This window comes from Chiloscyllium plagiosum, unplaced genomic scaffold, assembly GCF_037043375.1.
Source record: "Chiloscyllium plagiosum isolate Xiang-an unplaced genomic scaffold, Cpla_swu_hap1 HiC_scaffold_7, whole genome shotgun sequence".
Classification (NCBI taxonomy): domain Eukaryota; kingdom Metazoa; phylum Chordata; class Chondrichthyes; order Orectolobiformes; family Hemiscylliidae; genus Chiloscyllium; species Chiloscyllium plagiosum.
Genome location: NW_028270145.1, coordinates 66,553,750 through 66,568,411, shown reverse-complemented (window position 1 = coordinate 66,568,411; position 14,662 = coordinate 66,553,750). Strand labels below are relative to the sequence as shown.

General features: G+C 44.0%; 1 protein-coding gene across 3 annotated transcripts in view; it reads right to left on the bottom strand.

Annotated features, from left to right (window-relative positions):
* The window catches only part of LOC122551630 (sodium-driven chloride bicarbonate exchanger-like), a 285,117-nt gene that overhangs the window by 66,640 nt on the left and 203,815 nt on the right, over nucleotides 1–14,662 (bottom strand). For all 3 annotated transcript variants that reach the window (XM_043693862.2, XM_043693863.2, XM_043693861.2), the window contains one exon: nucleotides 416–661. In XM_043693862.2, the coding sequence (XP_043549797.2) occupies nucleotides 416–661 (246 nt within the window). The remainder of the gene's footprint in view (nucleotides 1–415; nucleotides 662–14,662) is intronic.

Sequence of the window (14,662 nt, the reverse complement as noted above, 5' to 3'; positions counted from 1 at the left end):
AGGTAATAATAATCAAAGAATGCAAATAGAATGTGTTGGCACATATTAGTAAATAAGCACAGTTAATTCCTATAGCTTAACAGCACAGGTCCAAAGAACAGACAGTACTTTTGGTAGGTTTGCTATGAAATTTTCTTTTTCTGATTAGCTGTTAACAAATTTTCATGAATTAAAGTTGCATTAATTTTGCTTAATTTGCTTTTGTAACTATCACATTTACAAATTGTCAATCAAGCTAAAATTAAGACAACCCTGGACATCAAGATCTGGAGCGAATTCTTCTGGCTGAAATTGCATATTGTTTGTGAAAAAATTCACAGACAAAAAAGTCAAAAGTTCATTCCTTTCAATGCATATTTTCAACTTAACACTGGAAATACTTTGAAGTATTAAGAAGAATGATTCAGATACTTACGAATAGTGGGTCAACTGCTCCAAGTGATTATACATATTGATAGGGTATGTCTCACCAAGGTGATACAGCTTTTCTAGTGCCTCATAGATGAATATTATGCAAATAAGGGAAGCAAATGCTTCCTCTGTGAAACGGGTGATATAACAGACCAACGAACTTGCATCTGTAGCAACAAGAACTAAGCAAAGAAAAGCTGTCCAAAGTCCAATACAGGTTCTCAGAGAAAGATAGGATAAACCATAATCTCTGTAATAAATAAAGAATCGAAAAATATATGTTAAGAGATATATCTGCAAAATAGATAATTTAACAACTAAAAATTTAAACATTATTTGATATTTTCTTGATAATTCATTGTAAAACATTGGAAATAGTCTGTTATTTAGACTATTTCATTCATAGTTCTGAGACAAGTTGACACAAAATTGCAAATATGGCCACATACAGTAAATCACATCTGTCATATAGATCGTGGAGAACAGCTTTAATTGCTAAAAAAAATTCTGTTGTACCTGAACCTAACAAATTCAGTTAACCATTTAATTCAGAAAACTGTTTGACTTATAAATGTTTCCAACTGTATTTGCAAAAGTAGTATTCCTGCATTTTTATAATATGCTGAAACCTACAATTAATTAGAATTGACCAACATCACCAATCAAATCATGCTCTCCTTATTTAACAATGAAAATCACACAACACCGGGTTACAGTCCAACAGGTTTATCTGAAACTGCAAGCTTTTGGAGTCCCTGTTCCTTCCTCAAGCGGCTAGTGAGAAAGTATACATAGGACACAGAATTTATAGGAAAAGATCAAATGGTTATACAACATATACGAATGTACTGATGTGGGAGGTGCCAGTGTTGGGCTGGGATGGATAAAGTTAAAAATCCCACAACACCAGGTTATAGTCCAACAGGTTTATTTGGAAGTACTAGCTTTCAGAGCACTGCTCCTTCATTAAGTAGCTGTGGAGCAGGATCAGAAGACACAGAATTTGTGGCAAAACATTACAGTGTCATGCAATTGAAACAATACATTGATTTTAAGTGCCAGAAGCAGCGGAGGTAAGACCAACTCGGAAGAGTGCAGATAAGGCAAGGCAGTTTTTATTAAAATTACTTACCAGTAGCGGGCAGCGGTGTTTTTCTCTTTCACAGAAGGAGCGGGAGCAGCAGAAGAAGTGACGGGGACCAGAGGGGTAGCCGGGAAGGTAAGCAGTGAGTATAAATACTCACCCTTCGACACCAATGGCCATTTTAAGTGCGAGCAGCAGCGGAGAAGGAGCGGGAGCAGCGGAGGAAGTGACGTGGACCGGAGGGGCAGCCGGGAAGGAAAGCAGTGACCATATATATCAGCAAGGCGGCTAAACCCGAGACTCTACTACTGTAGTGTCTCCCACCCGCCCTCCTCCTCTAACCTAGTTAATAAGTAGGAAGAGCGGGAGCGACGACCAGGGGACTGCCGGTAATGTAACTGGGCAGTGGCTGAACCTGAGACACTACACGTGTTGTGTCTCCCACCTCCCCCCCCCACCCCTCCTCTAACCAAAAATAGGACTCTGGTTTGTTAAAGTAAGGATTTTCTATTTCTTTATCGGTGAATGGTTAAAAGTTTACTTTTTATGGTTCATCTATTAATTGGTTTTTAGAAAAAGACTATAGCAGAGAGTTATCAGAAAGTATTTTAACTCAAACCTATACAAAGTAATAAAGTAATTAACTAAGCAGAGATGGCTGGGCAGGTGATGTGCTGTAGCTGTATGATGTGGGAGCTGGCTGATTCCATTGTGAATGGCAGTGACCACATCTGCAGCAAGTGTTGGTTGCTGGAAGAACTCTGGCTCAGAGTTGATGATCTGGAATCTGAGCTTCAAACACTGCGGCACATCCGGGAGGGGGAGAGTTACCTGGACGCTTTGTTTCAGGAGGCAGTCACACCTGGGAGATTAAGTAATTCACATTCAGTTAGTGATCAGGGACATCAGAGTGTGACTCACTGAGGCAGGCAGGGGGAACTTGAGTTCAGAAGTGCAGGAACCTCAGCCCTTGACCTTGTCCAACAGGTATGAGATTCTTGCTCCTTATACAGTTGAGGAAAAGGGCTCTGGACAGGATGAGCCAGCTGTCCACGGCACCATGGTGCAGAAGGCCATTCAAGATGGGGGAAAGTGAAAGTGACAGGGAGGGGGAGGATCCAGTTGTTGTGGTCTACGTTGGGACTAACAACATAGGCAAAGCTCGGGTGGAGGACCTGTTTGGGGATTATCAAGCACTAGGCAGGAAATTGAAATACAGGTCCTCAAGGGTCATAATCTCTGGATTACTGCCCGAGCCACGTGCCAATTGGCATAGGGATAAGAAAATTAGGGAGGTAAACACGTGGCTAAGGGATTGGTGTGGGAAAGAGAGATTCCATTTCATGGGGCATTGGCATCAGTTTTGGAACCGGGGGGGATCTGTATCGTTGGGACGGTCTCCACCTGAACCGATCTGGTACCAATGTTTTAGCGAAGAGGATAAATAGGGTGGTCAGTAGGACTTTAAACTTCTGAGTTGGGGGGAAGGGAAAGTGAAAGTGACAGGGAGTATGGAGTTAAATGGAAAGATAAGCAGGAGGATAGCATGTATGCAGGTGGATTTAACCTTGAGGCAGATTAGGAATGCAACTAAAAGGAAGGATAACTTAGGACATCTTATGACTTCCAACATCTCTAATGATAAGAATGTTAGCATTAAGGCACTTTATCTGAATGCTTGTAGCATTCGTAACAAAGTAGATGAACTAATGGCACAGATCATCGTGAATGATAATGATGTGGTAGGCATCACAGAGACCTGGTTGCAGGGGGTTCAGGACTGGCAGTTAAACACCCAAGGATTTACAACTTATTGAAAAGACAGGGAGGTGGGCAGAGGGGGCGGGGTGGCCTTGTTAGTTAAGAACAAAATTAAATCTATGGCACTGAATGACATAGGGTCAGATGATGTGGAGTCTGTGTGGGTGGAATTGAGGAACCACAAAGGCAAAAAACCCATAATGGGAGTTATGTACAGACCTCCTAACCGTGGTCAGGACCAGGGGCGCAACATGTACCGGGAAATAGAACAGGCATGTCAGAAAGGCAAGGTCACGGTGATCATGGGGGACTTCAATATGCAGGTGGACTGGGTAAATAATGTTGCCAGTGGATCCAAAGAAAGGGAATTCTTGGAATGCTTACAGGATGGCTTTTTGGAACAGCTTGTCATGGAGCCCACAAGGGAGCAGGCTATTTTGGACCTAGTGCTATGTAATGAACCAGACTTTATAAAAGATCTTAAAGTAAGGGAACACTTAGGAAGCAGCGATCATAATATGGTAGAGTTCAGTCTGCAGTTTGAAAGAGAGAAGGCAAAATCGGATGTAATGGTGTTACAGTTAAACAAAGATAATTATGAGGGCATGAGAGAGGAACTGACGAAAATCGACTGGAAGCAGAGCCTATCAGAGAAGACAGTAGAGCAAAAATGACAGGAGTTTGTGGGTATATAATTGAGGACACAGTACAGAGGTTCATCCCCAAGAAAAGAAAGATTATCCGGGGAAGGATTAGACAGCCATGGTTGACAAAGGAAGTCAGGAAATGTATCAAAGAATAGAGATCCTATAAAGTGGCCAAGAGCACTGGGAAATCAGAAGATTTGGAAGGCTACAAAAGCAAACAGAGGATAACAAAGAGAGAAATAAGGAAGGAGAGGATCAAATATGAAGGTAGGCTAGCCAGTAATATTAGAAATGATAGTAAAAGTTTCTTTCAGTACATAAGAAACAAACGACAGGCAAAAGTAGACATTGGGCCACTTCAAACTGATGCTGGAAGCCTAGTGATGGGAGATAAGGAAATAGCTGGAGAACTTAAGAAGTACTTTGTGTCAGTCTTCACAGTGGAAGACATGAGTAATATCCCAACAATTAAAGGGAGTCAGAGGGCTGATTGAGTATGGTTGCATTACAAAAGAGATAGTACTAGAAAAGCTAAAAGGTCTTAAATTTGACAAATCTCCTGGCCCTGATGGGCTACATCCTAGAGTTCTGAGGGAGATGGCTGAGGAAATAGCGGAGGCATTGGTTGAGATCTTTCAAAAGTGACTGGAGTCATGGAAAGTCCCGGATGATTGGAAGACCGCTGTTGTAACCCCATTGTTCAAGAAAGGATCAAGACAAAAGATGGAAAATTATAAGCCAATTAGCCTAACCTCGGTTGTTGGTAAAATTCTAGAATCCATCATTAAGAATGAGGTTTCTAAGTTCTTGGAAGAGCAGGGTCGGATTAGAACAAGTCAACATGGATTTAGTAAGGGGAGGTCATGCCTGACAAACCTGTTAGAATTGTTTGAAGAGGTGACAAGTAGGTTAGACCAGGGAAATACAGTGGATGTGGTCTATCTAGACTTCCAAAAGGCCTTTGATAAGGTGCCACACGGGAGGCTGCTGAGTAAGGTGAGGGCCCATAGTGTTCGAGGTGAGCTACTGGCATGGATTGAGGATTGGCTGTCTGACAGAAGGCAGAGAGTTGGGATAAGAGGTTCTTTTTCGGAATGGCAGCCGATGACAAGCGGGTGTCCCACAGGGTTCAGTGTTGGGGCCGCAGCTGTTCACGTTATATATTAACGATCTGGATGAAGGGACTGGGGGCATTCTAGCAAAGATTGTCGATGATACGAAGATAGGTGGACAGGCAGGTAGTACTGAGGAAGTGGGGAGGCTGCAGAAGGATCTAGACAGTTTGGGAGAGTGATCCAGGAAATGGCTGAAGAAGTTCAATGTGAGCAAATGCGCGGTCTTGCACTTTGGAAAAATGAATACAAGCATGGACTACTTTCTAAACGGTGAGAAAATTTATAAAGCCAAAGTACAAAGGGATCTGGGAGTGCTAGTCGAGGAATCTCTCAAGGTAAACATGCAGGTTGAATCCGTGATTAAGAAAGCGAATGCAATGTTGTTATTTATCTCAAGAGGGTTGGAATATAAAAGCAGCGATGTGCTACTGAGACTTTATAAAGCTCTGGTTAGGCCCCATTTGGAGTATTGTGTCCAGTTTTGGGCCCCACACCTCAGGAGGGACATACTGGCACTGGAGCGTGTCCAGCGGAGATTCACACGGATGATCCCTGAAATGGTAGGTCTAACATATGAGGAACAGCTGAGGATCCTTGGATTGTACTCATTGGAGTTTAGAAGGTTAAGGGGAGATCTAATAGAAACTTACAAGATAATACATGGCTTGGAAAGGGTGGACGCTAAGAAATTGTTTCCGTTAGGCGGGGAGACTAGGACCCATGGGCACAGCCTTAAAATTAGAGGGGGGTCAATTCAGAACAGAAATGCGGAGACATTTCTTCAGCCAGAGTGGTGGGCCTGTGGAATTCATTGCCTTGGAGTGCAGTGGAGGCCAGGATGCTAAATGTCTTCAAGGCAGAGATTGATAAATTCTTGATGTCACAAGGAATTAAGGGCTACGGGGAGAATGCGGGTAAGTGGAGTTGAAATGCCCATCAGCCATGATTAAATGGCGGAGTGGACTCGATGGGCCGAATGGCCTTACTCCTATGTCTTATGGACAAACCGAGATTGCTGTTCAAAAAGCACACAGTCTGTAAACAGTCAGTCAATGTGACTTTTTAAAAAAATTCCTACTTTGGAATACCAGTTTGGCTCCAGGATGAGCTACAAACAGATTTGAGACATGGCCTCACACCTAAAATGCATTGTCTGATCTAAGGTGTTAATTTTATTCTGTTAAATACTGAAATTATCTCGGGGCAGGGATTTACAATTGAAACCTGCACCTCCATTCTAACTGATTAAAAACTTTGCCATCTAGGTTTGTTCAATGCATTCACATAAGTTGTATGACCCTTTGATCTTTTACTATAAATTCTGTGGCTGATGTATTCTCTTTCATTAGCTGCCTGAGGAAGGAGTGGGGGCGGATTCAGATAAAACTTGGACGATAACCCAGTGCCATGTAATTGTTTTGACGTTGTCTAGCCCAGTCCAACACTGGCACCTCCCTATCATACTTAAAAACACAAATATTTCCACATTACCTATGTTTTACATACATTAATTTTATTCAGTTCCTGTCACCATCCGCTATTAATTTCCTTGGAACTTCCAACAAGCTGTCCTTCTTTTCTACTGTAACTACTGAGGCAAAGAATTATTCATCATGTCTGCCATTTTCCCCATAGTTATTTTCAATAGCCCCACTTTCAGTCTTTAGTGGGCCAACATTGCTCCTGGCTTTCTCTTCATGTAATTATAAAATGTCTTATTGTACTTGACAAGTTTACTTTCATAATCCCTTTTAGTAGCTCTCAAAAATTGTTTTGACGTCTTTTGTTGGTCTTTATATCTTTTCCATTCAGCAGTGCTTTTCTTTGGAATTTTACAAGCCCTTTTGTTTAGTTTTATGCTGTCCCTTATCTTTTTCGTTGTCCATGGTTTTGTTTTCAGTGACATGGAGAATTACCCTCTCATGAGCATTACCTGGTTTTGTATTGTGTTAAATGTTTCTTTAAAAGTCCTCCACTGTTTCAGTTGTTTTAGCAATTGGCAAATTTTCCCAGTTTGCTGCGGACAGTCTCTGTGTCATCTCGTTAAAGTTAACATTACCTAAACCTAAAACTCTTGTAATGGATTCATGCTTTTTGCTTTCAAACGATATAGTAAACTTGTTCCTTCTTTGATAAATGCGCATGCACAATTATTTCTGCATGGAACAAGGTGTAATTTTTATGGGTTTCCAACAATGAGTGAGAGAAGGAAGAGTTGAAATTCCAACTAATTTCATGATCTATTGCTTTGGACAAAGGAATAGAGGAGAAATACTATAGTTGTGCCTACTGTTGCTAGGAGACCACAAATGCACGATTTCTGACCTAATCTGCCATACGGTACATCCTGAACTGGTCATCTGGTATGGAGGGGTAATGGAGTAAATGCTAATAGTTTGTTATCAATATTGTCCCTTGCTGAAAATCTAAGTGTTTATCTTGATCCTACAATATTCCAATCAGCTTTTTTCAGGAAAAGGACATGCAGGCGTCTGGATGGCTCATGGGAGTCATTAGAGTGTAAATCGCTGTGCAATCTCACTGCTAATGACAGGTGGTAGATTAATCTACAGAATAAGAAGCAGGTTTCACTGGAATGAAAACCAGTGACAACAACGCCATTACTTAGATCCTCTAATGTAATGATGAAGTCACCTTGTAGTGTTATGTCAGAGAGACATGATTTAGGGCAACCCTTATGCAGCAAGGACAACCATTACATTTGCACCTAGGTATTAATATAAACAAAATGATGCTGTGCTTAGGTAGAGAAAGAGTGCCTGGCTTTTGTCTTTGCTTGTGGACATTTTAAAGGAATACTGTTTGGGCGAGACAAACTGACACTGGAGTTTGACCACAAACCATTTCAAAACATCCTCCTCAAGCTGGTCTTCTCTGCCTCAAAATGTTTGTAAAGCATGCTAGTTTGTTTGCAGAGTTATCATAGACACATTACATACAAACAAGAGAAACAAATGTATGTTGCTGATATGTTATAAGGTGCAGCATTCCCTATGAATAAAGTTGAGGGTATTAAGAAAGCATATGAAATCTTCCAGATTTAACAAGAAACAACAACTCAACATGCTCTGGAAGTTATCAACCCAACATAAACACTGAATTTGAAAGAAAATAATCTTGCTCAAATCAAGCAAACTACACAAGGTAGGATATGGTGATAAAAGGATGGCCTGAAGGCATCAAGGTCAAAACCTTGAATATAAGATAGTATTGAGCACACAGAAGTGATAGCTCAAGATGGCACCTTGAGCAAATAAAATAGTCATTATCCTGAGGAAATGAAGAATGAAATGCTGAAGCACACCCATATCAATGAATTGAGTATAGTACGAGGAAAACAAGAGAAGTGCTGTAATGCTTAAGTATGAGCAATCAAGTTAAGGATCATATCTGCAAGGGCAGTACTAGAAACAAATGCCCAGCAAGCAAACTAAAGAGTCACTTAAGAGTCATGATATCTCAAGCAAAATATGGACTAAACTTAAAGTGGATCTCTTCACTCTCATAGGAACTGAATATCTTGTTACATCAATTACTATTCTGATGACTAGGAGTTAAATCAGTTGACCTCAAAAACTGGAAAAGTATACTGCAGCTGTTACAGCATTCCAAGAATTATGTGGAATGACAATGGCCCGTAATTCATGAGTAAAGAATTTAGCTATTTCATAAATGATTAAGAAATTCAACAGCATACTTTTTCTCCACACTATCTCCAATCAAATGGAAAGTCAAACTTTAAATGGAGAAATCTAACTACTGAAGCATAGAAAGTAGACCAGTCCATAGATTCATGTGATGCAACATCCAAACTGCTCTTCCAATAGCGGAACCTATTACTGAACCCACAAATACTAACACGCATAAATGACAAAATCAAGGTGAAACAACAGAAAGCCAAATTTTACATTGATAAAACTGCCAAATCATTACCAGAGCTAAGAATAGAAAACCAGTTGTGTAACCGCTACCATTGTTTTCAATGCCTCAGTGAGAAGATTTTTACCTCCCCACCTCTTTCTGCCTTCCACAAAGACCGTTCCCTCCGTGACTACCTGGTCAGGTCCACGCCCCCCCCAACAACCCATCCTCCCGTCCTGGCACCTTCTCCTGCCACCGCAGGAATTGCAAAACCTGCGCCCACACCTCCTCCATAATCTCCATCCAAGGCCCCAAAGGAGCCTTCCACATCCATCAACGTTTTACCTGCACATCCACCAATATCATTTATTGTATCCATGGCTCCTGATGCGGTCTCCTCTACATTGGGGAGACTGGGCGCCTCCTAGCAGAGCGCTTTAGACAACATCTCTGGGACACCCACACCTATCAACCACACCGCCCTGTGGCCCAACATTTCAACTCCCCCTCCCACTCAGCCAAGGACATAGAGGCCCTGGGCCTCCTTCACCGCAGCTCCCTCACCACCCGACGCCTGGAGGAAGAACGCCTCATCTTCCGCCTCGGAACACTTCAACCCCAGGGCATCAATGTGGACTTCAATAGTTTCCTCATTTCCCCTTCCCCCACCTCATCCTAATTCCAAACTTCCAGCTCAGCACTGTCCCCATGACTTGTCCTACCTGCCTATCTTCCTTTCTACCTATCCACTCCACCCTACTCTTTAACTTATCACCTTCATTCCACCCTCATTCACCCATTGTACTCTTTGCTACCTTCCCCCACCCTCCTCTCCAACCTATCACCTTCATCCCCACCCCCACTCACCTATTGTACTCTATATTACTTTCTCCCCACCCCCACCCTCCTCTCATTTATCTCTCCATCCTTCAGGCACTCTGCCTGTATTCCTGATGAAGGGCTTTTGCCCAAAAAATCAATTTTTCTGCTCCTCGGATATTGCCTGAACTGCTGTGCTTTTCTAGCACCACTCTAATGCAGAATCTTGTTTCCAGCATCTGCAGTCATTGTTTTTACCTCAACCATTATATACACATCATGTGAGACAAGGATAATTTTCTCCTGGAAATTATATAATCTTCATGTTTCCAAAAATATCGTTAAACACCAGAGGTCAAATATTGGTGAGACAGAATTCAAGCTTTATTCCAACTCACACATTTATAATTCCAATACAAGTGATTACTTGTTCCCCATTTATATGTACCCACTCAAGTTCTCACCCAATAACCCCCATATTAATGTATGAACACTATGTATTCTCTAGTTTATTTGGCCTCAGGCATCCCTATCAGCAGCTATTCTGGAACAGCAATGACATATTGGTCAGACTTTCACACTATAGAGTCACATATTAGCAACCCATTGTTCAATTGTACTCCTGGACAAATGTTTCCTGATAGATTCCAGAAAACAAAAGAGATGCCGAGTTGGATTTTGGTCAAAATTTGTAAACCATCACTTTCTGGTCTGTTCCCAGGTCCACATGAGCTAGTGTTTCACATCCATTGACTTATTTTGGACTAGTTAAGTTGAGATGTAGTTTCTGCAGAAATTGGCATATAATATGTAATAAGATCTAAGAAGGAGCTCCCTGGTGTTTGGACACATGACTTTGTCATCTTCTTCATATATACTACACTACATGAAAATTACATTCTGCCTGTATTAAAATCAACAGTTGAACCAGCACTACCAATTCACCTTTGATCAGTCAATTATAAGACTGAGAAGACAGGTTATGAGACAGTCCCTTAAGTAGCAAACTGTTAAAATAGATACAGGTCACAACATTTGATAAAGCCTTGAAATGCGCATGGAGATCACAATGCCTTATTAATTTGCATGGTTGCTTCCAGAGCAATGGAAATATAAAATGCATTCCACTTGCCCTTTAGCATGATTGGATTGAACAGTCAGGGGTAGGCAGGGTTACTGATTCAAAGTTTGTGAGAAGATTTGTAGCTCGGGTGCTCGTTGCTGTGGTTCTGTTCACCGAGCTGGAAGTTTTTGTTGCAAACGTTTCGTTCCCTGTCTAGGTGACATCCTCAGTGCTTGGGAGCCTCCTGTGAAGTGTTTCTGTGGTGTTTCCTCCGGCATTTATAGTGGCCTGTCTCTGCCGCTTCCGGTTGTCAGTTTCAGCTGTCCGCTGTAGTGGCCGGGATATTGGGTCCAGGTCTATGTGTTTGTGGATGAGTGCCAAGCTTCTAGGAATTCCCTGGCTGTTCTTTGTTTGGCTTACTGATTGCCTGCAGCCTTGAACAGCAGCTGAAGAATTGTGAAATGTTAGCATAACTTAAAAGTTCCTGAAGAAGGGCTCATGCCCGAAACGTCGATTCTCCTGCTCCTTGGATGCTGTCTGACCTGCTGCACTTTTCCAGCAACACATTTTCAGCTCTGAAGCCCCTCTTTGAGTCCCCAGCGGACTGGTGGGAAACAGTAAAAGAGAACATCAAGAGGTTCTTCATCCTCAAAGGTGTTCAGGAGGCGAGAGAGAGGCGGGCAAACTGTCCCAGCTCCAGGAAAGTATGCAGAACCTGCTCCTGCTGCAGATGATGATGGGGGTGGATGTCACGGAGGACCTCAAGGAGGTAAAGGGCCAGCAAGCCTCGCTCTTTGCTTCGGAGGCCTCCAAGATAATCTTCCGGTCCAGGGTCCACTCGGTGGAGCAGGACGAGACGTGCTCACGTTTCTTCTTCCAGAAGGTGCACAAAGAGACCTCCGTGCTCAGCAGCCTGAAGGAAGAAGATGGCTCGATAACGTCATCTCAGGCTGACGTCATGAGGATCAGTAAATCCTTCTATGCCAGTCTGTATGACGCAAAGCCAACCGACAGCACGGCCTCCCAGTTGTTCCTGTCCTCTATCACGGAGGTCTTAGACAACAGAACACGGGAGAGGCTGGACCAGCCGCTATCTCTGGACGAGCTGACCAAGGCCCTCGAGTCCTTCAAAAAGAATAAAACTCCCGGAAGCGACGGCTTACCGGTCGAGCTCTATTCCGCTCTGTGGGACTTGATTGGCCAGGACCTGCTGGAGGTGTATGTCAGTATGCTTCGGGCAGGTACCATGAGTGAATCCATGAGGAAAGGCATCATCACCCTCATCTACAAGCGGAAGAGAGAGAGAGGGAGGAACTCAAAAATTGGAGACCAATCCCACTGCTGAATGCGGATTACAAAATTCTGTCAAAGGTAATCGCCAACCGAGTCAGGTCTGCTCTGGGGTCGATGATTCACCCTGACCAAATCTGTGCTGTGCCGGGCAGGAAGATCGCTGAGAGTCTCGCACTTCTCAGGGATACGATCGCCTACGTGCAGAACAGAGGGTTGGACACCTGCCTGATCAGCCTGGACCAGGAGAAAGCCTTTGACAGGATATCGCACAGTATATGAGAGATGATCTCTTCAAAATGGGCATTGGGGAAGGAATCTGCAATTGGATCAGACTGCTCTACACCAACATTGTCAGTGCAGTCTCAATCAATGGGTGGGAATCAGATAGCTTCCCAGTCAGATCTGGAGTCAGGCAGGGCTGCCCTCTCTCTCCTGCCTTGTTTGTGTGCTGCATAGAGCCATTTGCCGAGTCCATCAGGAAGGATGCGAGCCTGAGAGGGGTGACTATTCCTGGCAGCGGGGGCCTGCAGGTTAAGGCCTCCCTGTACATGGATGATGTCGCCGTTTTCTGCTCGGATCCGCTGTCCGTGCGCAGACTCATGTGCATGTGACCGGTTCGAATGGGCCTCGGGGGCCAAGGTAAACCGAGGCAAGAGCGAGGCCATGGTCTTCGGGAACTGGGCCGACCAATCCTCGATCCCCTTCACCGTCAGGACCGACAACCTGAAGGTGCTGGGTATTTGGTTCGGAGGGGCTGGGGCGTGCGCCAAGTCTTGGGAGGAGCGTATCAGCAAAGTGAGGCAGAAACTGGGCAGATGGAAGCTACGGTCACTCTCCATCGCGGGAAAAAACCTGGTCATCAGGTGTGAGGCACTGTCATTGCTGTTATACATGGCACAGGTCTGGCCTATTCCCAGAACCTGTGCCGCTGCAGTCACCCGGGCCATCTTCCAGTTTATATGGAGGTCAAAGATGGACCGGGTCCGAAGGGACTCGCTGTACAAAGATCTAGGCAACGGGGGAAAAAATACACCCAATGCCACCCTCACCCTGATGGCCACCTTTGTGTGTGGCTGCATCAAGCTGTGCGTGGATCCCCGGTACGCAAACACCAAGTGTCACTACGTACTGAAGTTCTACCTGTCCCCGGTGTTGCGAAGGATGGGCCTGGCCTCGCTGCCGCGGAACGCTCCAAGTAGTTGGACCATTCCGTATCACCTGTCCTTCGTGGAGAAGTTTATGAAGAAAAACACCTTTGACCACAAGTCCATCAGGAAGTGGTCAGCACGTAGTGTCCTTGAAACCCTTTGGGAAAAGGAGAGGGCAGATCCTATCGAGCGGTTCCCTGAGCAGACTGTCAAAGCCATTTGGCAGAATGCCTTATCGCCAGAACTTTCCAACAAGCACCAAGACATGGCTTGGCTGGTGGTGAGAAGGGCTCTGCCTGTGAGATCCTTTATGCACGCCCGGACTCTCAGCCGCACCACACACTGCCCTCAAAGCGGCTGCGGGGGGGGGGGGAACGAGACTGTCACACACCTCCTTCTGGAATGTGCCTACGCAGAAGAGGTCTGGAGAGGAATGCAGTGGTGATTGTCGAGGTTCGTCCCGAGCAGAGCCGTGACGCAGGACTCCGTGCTCTACGGCCTGTTCCCCGGGACGCACACCGAGACGAACATCAACTGTGCCTGGAGGATCATCAACTCGACAAAGGACGCTCTCTGGGCGGTCCGAAACCTGTTGATCTTCCAGCTGAAGGAGTTGACCCCGACTGAGTGTTGCAGACTGGCACATTCCAAGGTCCAGGACTACGTGTTGAGGGACGCGCTGAAGCTTGGGGCAGCTGCCGCCAAGGCACGGTGGGGAAAGACCACTGTGTAACATCTGCCTGCCTAAAGAAGAACAGGGGGCCCGCGCAGTCATTTGGGCACTGCTGACGCCTCAGCTAAAAATGTAATTGTACAGACCTGTAAATAGGAATGATTTCTCTGTTTTCGGTATGCAAACAAATGGAATGTTTACATATGTATGGCATGTCCAGTTGTACAGATCATCAAAGTATTTTATGAATAAAGTATATTTTTGAAATAAAAAAAAAATCAGCTCTGATCTCCAGCATCTGCAGTCCTCACTTTCTCCCCTAACTTAAAAGTTAGCCTGTCTCACTGCAACAGGTGCTGGAAATGACTGGAGAATTCCTGAACTGCGAGAAGTGTGTTCATGGTGCAAAATGGTTTATGGCTGATTCCAAATTTCTCTGAAATAGCACTACAAGTTACAGTGTGGGATGAGAGGTCCAATGTCCACTGGGGATTAGGAATTGAACAGAACAGACAAACAGTGCAAAGGCAGTGGGAACAGAGCAGCACAGGGATCAAAGTAATTTCCTTTTCTAAACATTTTCTCCGGACTTTTTGATTTTCAGAGGCTATTTTTAAGTTTTCAGGAGGTCCTTTGTAATCTCACTATTTTATTAGGTAATGCAGTCACGTAGTAAAAACAAATTCTGTACTTGTGTCAATGTTATGCAGAGGCTCATACCTTAGATAAATATAGCTGCACCGATATAAAATATGCATATATTATT